The sequence below is a fragment of the Varanus komodoensis genome, unplaced genomic scaffold, assembly GCF_004798865.1.
Source record: "Varanus komodoensis strain SLA01 unplaced genomic scaffold, ASM479886v1 scaffold3, whole genome shotgun sequence".
In the NCBI taxonomy this organism is placed as follows: Eukaryota; Metazoa; Chordata; class Lepidosauria; order Squamata; family Varanidae; genus Varanus; species Varanus komodoensis.
Genome location: NW_025335761.1, coordinates 37,028,352 through 37,041,048, shown reverse-complemented (window position 1 = coordinate 37,041,048; position 12,697 = coordinate 37,028,352). Strand labels below are relative to the sequence as shown.

Genomic DNA, 12,697 nt, shown 5'->3' with positions numbered 1-12,697 from the left:
ACAGAAGTCTTTCATACGAAAGCTCAAACACCCCTCATATTAGGTGCAGTGCCTGTGCAAGTTCTTCCATCACCCGAGTTGGGAGAGCACACCTGTGTTGCTGCAGGCCACCCGGCCATCACTGCCACTGTTGTGTCCTTGCACCCTGCATTCCCATGCCTATTGCCAGATTAAATGTCTGGCTCTAAGAGTGTCCTTCCTCAGAGACCGACACACTGAACTCTAGAGGTGTCCAAGGAGACGGCCTGCACCACAAGCCCTCTCCCAAAACACTTGCCATTTGGGACTGCTGTCCATCCTTTGTGAGCTCTGGCCAAGAGAGGAATGGACAGCTGCAGAGGTCATCTCCAGAGACTCCCCTCCTGCTGGACTGTATCAGCTGCTTTCTCCAGGGGACCTGTCTGCCCAGCTTCTGACTTTCTCTTCTTAAGGGAAGTTACTCCTTCCCATTTTCTGCTGACCACCTGCAACAGTGACCTACCTCACAGGTTTGTGGTGGAATATAGAAGAAATATATGGTGCTTTGCTGTGCTGTACTATACTATGCAAACACAATTCCCATTAATTTCCAGTGCTATACAAATGTGGTTTGAGGGGACAATTCTGCTCCGCACCAAAGCCTGTTCTGCACTACAGAGGTAAACTAACTGAAATTAATGTGTGCAAGCCCTCGGCTGAAGGGAGCAAAGCTGCGTTTAGGGAAAACTGGAGGAGCCACTACCTACCTAGGCGGAGAATGGAGAAGAAGAGCAGCCAGAACATGCAGAGGATGGGAGCCACCACTACCTGGCTTATGGCTGCCGAGTGGATGCGTTGGTTTAGCTTGGTGGGAATATACACATAGTAAATATTATACCGGTCAACCATGTGCTTCAGCAGCATATAGAGCAAGCCTGTGAACAGAGAGATCAGAGGGGTTGGACAAAAGGTGCAGCCACTCAGAGGAGACATGCTGGTTGACATCAAAACCCAGAAAGACAATGCAGCAGAAGTGATGGGTGAGATGATTTGGTCTACAAGGCCCACAAGCCCTGGCCAGTATGTCCAAGGATCAGGGATGATGGTAGTTGTAGGCCAAAAAGTATCTGGGTTTTCCAGCAGGGTCAGAAGTCATGCTTTGCAAGGGACAAATCCATGGCATTTTGAGATAAACATTACTCCAGTGGTGGTGGTGGTGGTGGTGGTGGTGGTGAGATGCCAAAGAGGGGCTGTCACTCATAGGAGATAGTGCTGATCTCTATAGCCCAAAGGCCAGTATTAAGGAGCCTCATGCATCTTACCGACTGTCCTGCTTCTTCAATTGTAGCTGGATCCTGCTCTCCTACAACTAAACCACTTGCTGTGCTGAGTGATTAGACTGAACTGGATTGCATGTCAAATGTATGACTGCATTTCACCACATAGCATATCTGTGCCCTCATCCCATCTGGGACAGCAGGGGAAAACACCACTGCTGTTTTCTGGACAAAAGTCCTTCCTCAACCCTGCCTGAACACCGCTGTTTGCCCCAGGAGGAAAACAAATGGCAGCTTTTCTTCTGGGCAAAGACCAATTAAGGGGGTAAGGGGGAGTCAACTGCATGGGAGAAGGAAGGACTATGCTCCATATCCTTTCCCATGTCAATCCAGGTGAGAGCCCCCATAGCTGCTATTCCTGCCCCCCCCCCATTGAAAATATATGTAAATATGATTGTGTATTCAGCGTGCCACCTACTTTGATCCTTGTGCAAAGCAGACCTGAGAAGCTACCAGACCAAGTCAGCTTCTGCTATGATAATTTCTCTTCCAAAAGAAAAAAAATGCATCTAGCGGGCATCTTCTGGCAATAGAGCTAGTTTGGCCTCTGTTCTCTCCCCGTTTATCAGTTTCCTCCCAGTTCTCTTAGGTGGTTCTCTGGAGAGCTGATGAAGTGAAGCCACAGCACTTGCGCCTCTGTGGTTTCAAACTGCCCTGAATTCAACGGAGAGGCTCCAAATCCCACCTGGCCACCTGCCACAATTAGAGAGCTGCAGAAGGCCCCCAGACAGCTCTCCCACTTAAGCTGAGCAAGGGGGATGCCGAAGAATTTGTCGCAGGGATTTTTTCTCTCTATTTTGCTTTTTTTTAAAAAGTACATTGGCATGCCAAAGGAATGATTGGTAGGTTTGCATCATGCAAGTCTGTCCAATAGTCTCTTCACATTTTCCTTTTATCTCTCTTTCAGTGTAAGGGGCAGAGGTGTAGTTTTTGAGAACAAAGTTGAACACAAGTAAATTGGGATCCTTCTGAAGATTCTGGAATATGTGTTGACATGTGTGCTTTTTATAGGAACATGTGAAGCTGCCTTCTGGTCCTGCATTAGCCCAGTATTTTCTTCACTGGTGTATTTATTTATTTATTTGTTTTTTGATTGATTTATAGCCTACCCCTTTTCTTTTAAAGAACTCAAAACGGAAGGCACTGTTCTCCTCCTTCTCTCAATTTTATCCCCACAACAACAGCCCTGTGAGGGAGGTTGGGCTGAGCGTCCATGACTTGCCCAAAGTCACCCAGCTGGCTGCATGGCTAAGCAAGGACTAGAACCCAGATTGCCTGAGTCCCAGTCCCACTCTTAACCACTACACCACACTGGCTTTCCAGCATTTTAGATAAGATTCCTTCCCATCCCTTCCAGGAGATGCCAGAGATTAAACTTTCTACATGCACAGCATAAGCTCTTCAACTGAGCAACAGCCATTCTTGAAGCTTTAAGGCTAAGTCCTTGAACACGCGTGCATCAAAATACACTTAAGGTCCTATCCATTTTCAGTGTAGGAGTCAGGGCAGTGCAGCATTCACTCAATGGTCTGCAATCCAGCAATGTGGATCTTGGTAATGCTGCCTGTAATTGCCTTGCATGGTAATATAATTTATTTTTGCTTCCGTTCAGCAGAAATTCTATCAGTTTTCATCTATATTGTCCCAGGCATCATAACTGGACTAGGCTATTAACTATTCAAAGGGGCTGGAATGACCTCAACTGAACTGTTTTCCTATTTTGCCAGATACGCAGGTCTGGGTAACCTTGCTTCTCCACACACAGAAAGGGGCCCAGAACAGCACAGTTCTTATACTTAAAGGGATGTGGTCTGGGAGGTTCAGTTCACAGTGACAATTGCATGGTTGGGCTTTCACTGTTTGTCTCCTGCTGCAGGGACTCCTTGGGTGATAATGTGCAGTGGTCAAGAGCCTATAAAGACGGCTCACAACAAGGGCAAAAGCTTTTGGGAACTGGGGAGAGACTTACCAAAGGGGACGATAATGGGGCATGTGATGCTATAGGTCATGACAACAGCGAATATGCAGCAAGTCCAGGCATACTCCAATCCAAACTGGAACTCATAAGCTTGGCTCTGAGGAAAACACAATAGCACAGTGATCATGTGGCCATCCGCTTTATTGTGAGATAAGTTAAAAAGCATCACTTAAAAGGATATTGTTATATTCCTTAACCAAGATCAAGCTTTTATATTCAAGTACCTAAATCACAGCAAATCAGAATGCAAAACTGATGTCCAATATGGGTTACAAACCATAGTTTGCATTAATTAAGGCTAAACCTAATGTCTACACTGACCAAGACCTATGGTAAAGGAAGCTTCCCTGCTTCTCTAGACCCTCTAACTGGAAAAGTGGCAAGAAGGTCTTCCTTGTGTGTCCCTAGACATGGTACAAGCTGGTTGCAGGTTGCACAGCATACTTGGGGTCTTAGCCAGGGGTAACACACCCTGGTTAATATTGCCTGTTCTGGGTCGAAAAGAATCTCATGAGACTCCTGCTCCACAAGAATCCCCATTTTCTGCAGAACCCTCCCACCAAGTCGCTACCTGCATTTCCCAGTATTTCTCTGTAACTGCAGTGAACAGGCAAATAGCTTTCTCTAAAGAACAAAAAAAAATGCTTCTCAATGAATGACATCAAGTCTAAAATACATGCTGCATAGAATGTTGCAATGCATTGTGTTCACATGGAATATAATCCGACTAATAAAGCTTGTCCTAGGATAGCACTTCTCAGAACCCTTGAGTCTGGTCATGTCTGATTCTAGAATACCTTTCCAGATCTCCAGAGATTTATGGTATTAGGATATAGAAATACTTCATGACAAGACATGATAACAGGAAATTCTAGAGCTTTAGGAGGCCACACAGACCACAGAATCCAACCCTCTGTCCTAACACAGGATTTCATGCATCCCAGTTTGTGAAGCAACAGCGAAACAACAAACCCTCTTGATGTGGAGTCGCTCCGGTTCAGATTTGGCAAAGCAGAGCTGTGTGGCATAGACAATGAGGCCAGGGATGCGCAGCAGCTCCATGGCTGTCCCAATCAGGCTGGAGGTGACAACGTAGTTGACAAAGAAAGCACCATTATCGGGGAGGAAAACACACCTACCCATAAAGAGATGGGGGAGGGGCAGAAGGAGAAGAAAGATCTTAGCACTGGTAGCAACCGGCAATTCCAGGACTGTATTTTTGTTAAGAATCAAGGTCATCTGCACACAGAGCATCCTGCATGTGCACAGGCACTAAATGTGCAAGAAAAGCTCCCATCCCACTGGGCAAACCAGCGAGCCATTTATGACAATAATTATAATAATGATAATTACTATAATCACCATAATTTTTTTATAATTATTTTATAATTATCCACCTTTCCATGCAGTCCACGTTATGCTTCCATATTGGAGCATATAAAATCAAAATAAAGCAAGGATGCTGTAAAAACAGCACCAAAACATTAACAGAACATGTACATATAATGCCGGAAATGTGAGGTTTCTAGATACTTTGGCATATGATGTATACAAATATTCTTTCATGGATCTGAACTGGCACTAGATTTCTTTGCCATTAATGATAAAATCCACTGATCAGAGTTTTTCCTTGATGAAACCTGTGTTTTAACAAAACACTGAGTGGTTCCCAAGATGTCCCCCCACTCTAAGGCCTTCCTTCTGGCAGACAAGGACCACGGCCTCATCCTAACGCCTCCCAGCCAGCAGATCCATCCCAGACAAACACAGCTTTTAATGGTACTCACTGAAACTTTATCTCTGCCTGATCCACAAAGTGGGTGTCAAAGAGCCAGCGGAAGAAAAGATCCAAACTGTGAGGGAAGTACAGAGATCAGGAACGTATTAGAAGTGTATTATTTTGCAAGCCATTACATGGGAACTGACTGGATACACTTCAGTCTGAGGGTGTGGACTGGTTTCCTGGAGAAGCAGCCCAGCTAGATGTGCATCCAATCCTTCAACATCCTGGCTAGCAAGAAAGGGAGGAGGTGAACTGGCGGAGTCATGGTGGAAATGAACGCAAGAAAAGCCATGCTGGATCAGACCAGCAATTCATCCAGTCCAGCTCTCTGTTCACATGGCAGCACACCATTTTCCCACAGGATCTTTCAAGCAGTTTGGGGACAAGACCCCTGCCCGCCCAGGCTCTTTGGCTGCTGGTGTATACAGGTGTGCTGCGTCTGTTAACCAGGGCAGCACATAGCTATCAAGGCTACTAGTCATTTATAGCCTCCTCCTCCTCCATGAATGTGTCCAACAGCATTTGAAAGATGTCCAAATGGGTGGCCATTACTACTACCCTGACTATGGAATGCGCTCCCCAGAGAGGTCCACCTGGCACCGTCATTATATGTTTTTCGGTGCCAGGTTAAGCCCTTTTCATTTAATCAATATTTTAATATGTTTTAATATCGAATTTTATTATTGTATTTTATTAATTTGCAGCCAGAGTGGGTCGTCAATTTATTTATGCTGTTAGCCGTCCAGAGACATTAGTAATTGGATGGCATACAAATGTTACAAATACATACATACATACCTGTGGCAGTGAATTCCATAACTTAACTATATGCTGTGTGAAAAAGTACTGAATTTGTCCTGAATCTCATACCAGTTAGAGTCATGAGCTCAGGTTCTAGTATGATGGGAGAGGGAGAAAACTATCTCCTGATCATCTTTCTCCACATCAGAACTAATTCTGAACACCTCTATTATGTCTCTCCTTACTCGCCCTTTTTTCCAAGCCAAACAGTTCCAGTTGTTGCAGCTATTCCTCATAGGAGAGTTGCTTTCACCACTTGCTCATTTTAGTTGTCCTTCTCTGCATTTTTTCCAATTTAATAATGCCCTTTTTACTTAATGAACCAGCACTGTACACAATATTCTAAGTGCATCAAAGATCTGCATAAGGGAAATAAGATTTTGGCAGTTCTATTTTCAATTCTGCTCCTAATTATGTCTAACATGGAATCTGCCTTTTCACAGCAGATGGTAAATGTCTCATTAGAGGAAGGAGTGGTGGTGACTGCATGGCCAAAAGGGCTGCGATGAGATAATTACTGAATGCCCCTGTCCCTACTCCAATCATATTGGACAATTTCTGGATCGTCTTCAATTGTCTGCTCTTGGGCAAGGTGTGGTGGCTTCTCAGTTCCCAAAGATTTCTGGATGAAAAGACTGGATTATCTAAATCCATTTCAATCTAGGTTTAGGCCTTGTTTGGGACTAAGCCAGCCTTAGTCACCTTGGCATATGGCCAGGAAATGGATAAGGTTCTGCTGCGTCTCTCTGTTTCTTTTGATACTATTTCTGGACAAGCTTGCTGGGTTGGACTTGGCTTGGGCCTGAAGCCACTTAGGCATTATGTGGGTTTCAGTCATTCCTGAGGGCGGGCCAGCTTCAGAAGGGGGTGCTGTGGGGCACCTGGTTGATACCTTGACCATTTATCTATGGTGTTCCTCAAGGTTCTATTTTGTTCCCCATGCTATTTCACATCTCTATGAAATTATGGAGGTTATTTTGGTTGGATGCCACCAATATACAGTGGTACCTTGGCTCACGGACTTAATCCATTCCAGGACTCTGGTCGTGATCCAAAACAGTCATGAGCCAAGTTAAATTTCCCCATAAGGTTCAATGTAAATAAGGTTAATCCATGTAACTATTTTTTTTTAATTAGAAAAATGTGAAGCAAAGTGACAAAGAACAACAAAGATCATGGCCATCTCCCTGCCCTGCCCCCAGCACAACCACGATCACGCCAGTCATCCTGGCTTGCTGGGGGGGGATGGGGATGGTGGGATCACGGGTGCGCTGGGGGAGGGAGAGACGGGTGCGAACGGGGTGTGCTGTGGGGGAGAGAGACGGGTGCAAATGTGGCCGCGCTGCAGGGAGAGATGGGTGCTGTGGGCGTGCTGGCGAGGGGAGACAGGCGCGATCATGCTGGGGGGGGAGATGGCCAAGATCGCAGTTGCGCTCCTGCAGGAAAGATGGGCACGATCTCGGCCATCTCCCCCCCCCCCCGCCCCCAGCATGATCACAGCCATCTCTCCACTCAGGGGGGTGGGGAGACGGCCACGATCATGGTTGCCACCCAATGTGGAGTTCGTGACTTGAGTTAAAATTTTTATGAAATTTTTGTTTGCAACCCGATTTGGTCGTGAACTGAAGCGTTTGTGAGCCGAGGTACTACTGTACAGACAATATTCATTTCTCACTCTCCTTTCTATTTTATTCCAGAGAAGCTGTTGATGTCCGGAACCCATGCAAGGAACATGTAAAGGACTGCATATGAACTAACAAACTGAAACTTAATCCAGTCAAAATAAAGTTGCTCTCAGTCAGAAGACGAGCTGAGCAGCAGATTGGGGTTAGATGGATAGTACTCCTGGTTTGGAGATTTGTCTGGAACCAGCCTTGCCCTTGGAGGTCTTGATTATGACTAGGAGAGTGTTTGCCCATTTGAGGCTGGTGGGCCAGTTATGCCTAACATGCTGCGAGCCACCTTAAATATGTAACACACAGCTAATCCTCACTTTCTTTTTTGCCCAGATTTGAACAACCACATGCAGATGTAAGAAGCTTAAGCTATTCTACCCAGCTACTTCTACTGCCCCCTGATAAATTTACACACTCACACATGGGAGCTAAAAAGACCGGAAAAACCGCTGCTGCCAGTCTATGTTTGAAAGCAGCTTGCAAAAATTAGGCTGTGTGTATTAATTGCAGTTACCACTTGAAGAGTACCCTTGTGTGAAAATCTCCCTAAAAATGCAATAGCTGCTGATTCATTCCTGGTGTTCAACTCCTGCCAAATACTTATGCTAGAACTGCTCCATCTCAGAAGGAACTGAATGTCAGCGTGTTCTTTGAGGCAGGCAGGGTTGCATATGAGGCCAAGCGAAATGTTGTGCTACCTGCATGGCATACAGCTACTTACATCTTTTTAATAAACTAATTATGGCAATACTTACTTAGAATGTAGCTCACGTTGAGCGGATGCTTACCTCCATACTCCCCAGCTGTGTTCTGATTCAAAATGTGCCTCCCCACCTCTACTTTGAGCATTAGGGGAAAATGTTCCCATGGGCACCATGGCAGTCATACTCAAAAGCACAGCGTGACTTTCGTACAGCATGGGTGGGCAGAAGTTAGATCAGGACTGACTGGCAGATCAGAGTGCTTTGCAGTAGACCAACAAAGAATTCTAGCTCTCCATTAGCTGAGAAAAGCAAAACTTTGCTTTCATTCCTTCCATATTAGGCTGTTACAATGAAAGCGTATGGTGTCAGGAGTGGACTTTTGTGGGAAGAACAAGGGGCTCAGTTCTGATCCTGGAAACAAATTCCAAGGCTGGGGATGTGCTCAAAGGAAACCCCTTCTTTAATTCTGCTTTGTTCTCCCACTTCCCCTGCCATGTCATGGTTCTACAAGGGGCGTGTGATAAACCAAGTTGATCCACATGCAACTTGATCTGTACCTGGTCAGTCCAAGAGAGGGCAAGATGATAACCATAAATACCAAGAAAAAGTAACACTTGTGCATTGTGATCTGATTTTCAGTTGACCTATAAGGAAAAAAAAATATCCCAGGAAGAGAGAGAGAGAGAGAGAGAGAGATCGATCAATACTACATCAATACTACAACAAGCTAAGATGATACTCTTCAGTAGAATGTCTGAAATAATACAACTACAACAAAACAGTTCCAAATCTGGCAACTAGAAAATTGGAATATACTATGCAAAGTTTATACCTTTGTTTGAATTTATTTGCAGGCTGAACTTTGGATACAGTAATTTTTTTGATGCAGAGAAAAGAAGGGGGGGGGGTCTCTTTATAGGCCAGGGGCCAGGAGGAAAGAAAACATACCAATTGAAAGATTTGCTTAGAAACTCTCTAGATTGCGGCTTCATTTTATAACCTTGCAAGAAACACATTTATTACAACAAACAAATTAACATTGAAAATGCAAAGATGTTCTATGTTTTTGGGTGTTTATTAGTTTTTTTTAACAGCAGCCATGGCTGAACACTGGTGGACAGATGGTAGATCACAATCTATTGGTATTTCTCTAAAGAAACTTTAAAAACGTACCAGTGTGACTAACCCAAAGCATGATATCATGCAGCATTTCCAGTGTTAAGCCAGTTGAAAGTTTTGGAATATAAGGATATAGGAGTTACCTTGTCCAGTGTGACTCAAAGAAAGCTGAGTAATACACAATGAACGGAAGGAACACAGAGAAGGCCCAGAGCAGCAGTGTGGGAAAGAACTGAGTGACAATCGGGTTCTGGGGAGGAGAAAACACAGTGCTTTATCTGGATATCCCGTCGCTTCTCTCCATATAGTCCCTCTGCAAGCAGGATTAAAAGCATGCAACTTCTGCTTGGTGCTACATGCCCTGGGGTGATCCTCCCCATCACTGCCAATGCTGCCATTGGGCATGACTGTGCCTTGATAAAGTCCACTTCAAAGCCAAAGCACCACAGAGAGGACTGCGCAGTCTTGGTTCTCCTGTGCACAGAGATGGTGAGGCTCAGTCAGCAAGAGATTTAGCTCTTAATCCTGGCCCACTGCACTGACAAGCATGCTTCCCGTTTTGGGACAGGTGAGGGTGGACCAGGTGAGCTCAAAGAAACAGGGGGTGGGATGCCATCCTCCCCACATCTGACCCATGGTGCCAGTGAGGCAGAACCCAGGAATGGGGGAAGGAGATGCACCTTGAGGGTCTCCACGGGCCGCGTCACATTGAACATGTCCATGGTGTTGACAATGATGGCAGGTGTGGTGAGGAAGAAGAGGAGGAGGAAGAGGCAGATGTTGAGCAGGATAAATCGGACCCACCACACAGCACCACGGACAGATAAATTCTCCCTATGAGGAGGAAAGCACAAGTAGGAAGTGATGAGCAGGGAAGTCAACCATTTCCTCCACCAAAATGTTAGGGCAGCACTTCCCAATCTGGCTCCCCCTCTCAGCTGCTTCGTACTGCAGCTCTCATCCGCCCCGGCCTGCATGGCCAATGGCCAAGGGAAAGGGGAGTTTTGCCAAACGTGGGCTGGGAACACTTCCTTTTAGGAAGTCCGTTAGACAACACCTACAAAGTCTGCAGAGGGACAAGATTTAGAGTGTTTCACAAAATGCTGGGGCTAGATGCCACCTATGGATTTTTGCATTTTTTGAGGTTTGAAAAGATTGCAGATGGTGGCCTGAGCATCATCTGCTTGTGCACCGCCACAGTGCTGCATGTGGAATGTGAACCCGGAAAAGCACTACAGGTTGGGTCCAGTTTGTTTTGTGCTGGTGGCTGCATTCCCTGAGCAGAATTTTGCTCACAAGGATCCCATTGACAGAAGAAAGGGGCACATGTGCCAATCCCCTTCTCCTTCTGCACCTTCAGCACCAGCCACTGAAGAGTCTCCCAACCTTCCGGAGCAGAGTTTCAGGTGGCAACATAGCACCCTACCTATGAATTGTCTGCCCCACGAAGCAGGGGTGGGAAACACTTTCAGCCTGAAAGGCAAAGTGAATTTCAGAGAAGCTCTCAGGGATGCTGTCTTGCGGTTGGTGTGGCTGAAAGCAAAGCTGCTGGGGTCAAAATCAGCCTCAAGCTCCTGCTGCAGCAGATGCCCTTCTCCGGGAACCCTCTGCGAATGATATTAGGAGGGTGAGTACCCGGAGGAGGGCTTTCTCGGCGGTGGTGCCCCATTTATGGAATGCACTCCCCAGGGAGGTCTGCCTGGCGCCGTCGTTATTTGCTTTTCAGCGCCAGGCTAAGACCTTTTTATTTAAAACTTATTTTAATTGTTAATTTATTTATTTCACTAGAGGTTTTTTTTTTTTAGCCGAGAATGCACTGAGGTTTTATTGAGGTTTTATGGTACTGGGGGATTTATTGTATTGGGGGTTTTAATGTATGGTTGACTTTTTTTGATGTTGTGAGCCGCCCCGAGACTTATTGCGATGGGGCAGCACAGAAATGGTTTAAATAAATAAATAAATAAATAAATAAATAATTGCACGTTTATTTTGCATTTTTAAAAAAACTGTATTTGGTATTGTATAATGCATCAACCTGAGGCAATGCAGGCAGGCAGCATAGAAAACTTCAAAATAAATATCATTAATTCTGAATAGGTCCCTAAAAGGGCAATGCAGTATCCCTGGAAATTAACATCTGATTATTGCAGTCACTCATAGTATCTCCATGAAGCATCAGATTAACTGATCTCTCTCTGGACTCACCAACATTTAAAATCACTGCCCAAAGAGAGACATTTAAATTCTCCTTCTGTTGCCTAGTGACACTACTGTGGTTAAAATGTGAAGGATGGTAAATCCCTAAAATATAAAAAAAACCTTAACAAGGGAAGTTGTGCCCTGCCTTGCCACTCTCTGAAAACCAAGATAATGAAGGTGTTTACCAGATGATGTCATTTGGGGCGGGGGCATAGCTGACTCCCCAGCAATGGGATTTCACCACTGTCGTCACGGATGACTGTTGGGGATGCTTGTGGCAGCGGATGCGGCTGTAATCCTTCAAAATACTGGGGAAGAGAAGAAGGGGTAACTGTGTGAGCGAAGTGGTTCAGGATAAAGAATCGTTGCACTGGAGAAGAACTGGCAGAGTGTGGTATGAAGGCCCCTGTGTTCAGGCAGGGCTGTCTCTGCCCTCAGCCATGAGAACCCAACACATTATCACCCCCCACTCAGTTTGTGGGCCAGAGATGAAGGGTTGGTTGTGTACAGGGGTCTGCCTGATTCACAAAACAATTTAATGCAACAAGACATGTAACTAAAGCCAACTATTAAAAGAGAAGGCAATTCCATTCCCTCACAGGTCTCCCCTAGCAACTAGTCAGTCTCCCCGGAGAGAAAATTTTGTTCTCATCTCAAGTGCAGCACAAGCTATACCCCGAATAGGAACCAAACACACCCACCAAATCTTTCCAGGAGAAACCATTTTTATCTTTCTAGTTATGGTTATGCTTGATGTCTTGAAGGAAAGGAGTTTCCTTCCCACTGCTGCTTGGAATCATACAGGAGAGGATTCTTATCAGCATTAACAGGGCCGTTCCACTCAGGAAACACATTAAAAGGGAACCTGAAAGCAGCCTTCCCCAAGGTGGAGCCCCTTGCCCTGCAGATGTATTGGTTTATAACACCAGCACGGCTGGAGATGATGGCATGGGAGCTGTGGCACAACAAACACATCTGGAGGATAACAGGTTGGGGAAGCTGCTGTAGCACATGTGCTGTGAAAGCACAGTCACATCGTCCATGGTCTGTAGCAAAGCCCTCTTTCTCCTTGCCTGCAAACTATCAGGGTGGGAGCCAACCCAAAACCCAACAAGCAGCAGGAGTGAAGGCACTGCCTCAAA

At 45.5% G+C, this 12,697-nt stretch overlaps 1 protein-coding gene across 2 annotated transcripts in view; it reads right to left on the bottom strand.

Moving 5' to 3' along the window:
* TMEM63C (transmembrane protein 63C) overlaps positions 1-12,697 on the bottom strand; it is an 82,570-nt gene that overhangs the window by 2,818 nt on the left and 67,055 nt on the right. For both annotated transcript variants that reach the window (XM_044436420.1, XM_044436421.1), the window contains 8 exons: positions 11,741-11,863; positions 10,037-10,190; positions 9,500-9,606; positions 8,795-8,881; positions 5,061-5,126; positions 4,246-4,408; positions 3,265-3,370; positions 726-893 (listed from right to left, as the gene is read on the bottom strand). In XM_044436420.1, coding sequence (XP_044292355.1) covers positions 726-893; positions 3,265-3,370; positions 4,246-4,408; positions 5,061-5,126; positions 8,795-8,881; positions 9,500-9,606; positions 10,037-10,190; positions 11,741-11,863 — 974 coding nt within the window. The remainder of the gene's footprint in view (positions 1-725; positions 894-3,264; positions 3,371-4,245; positions 4,409-5,060; positions 5,127-8,794; positions 8,882-9,499; positions 9,607-10,036; positions 10,191-11,740; positions 11,864-12,697) is intronic.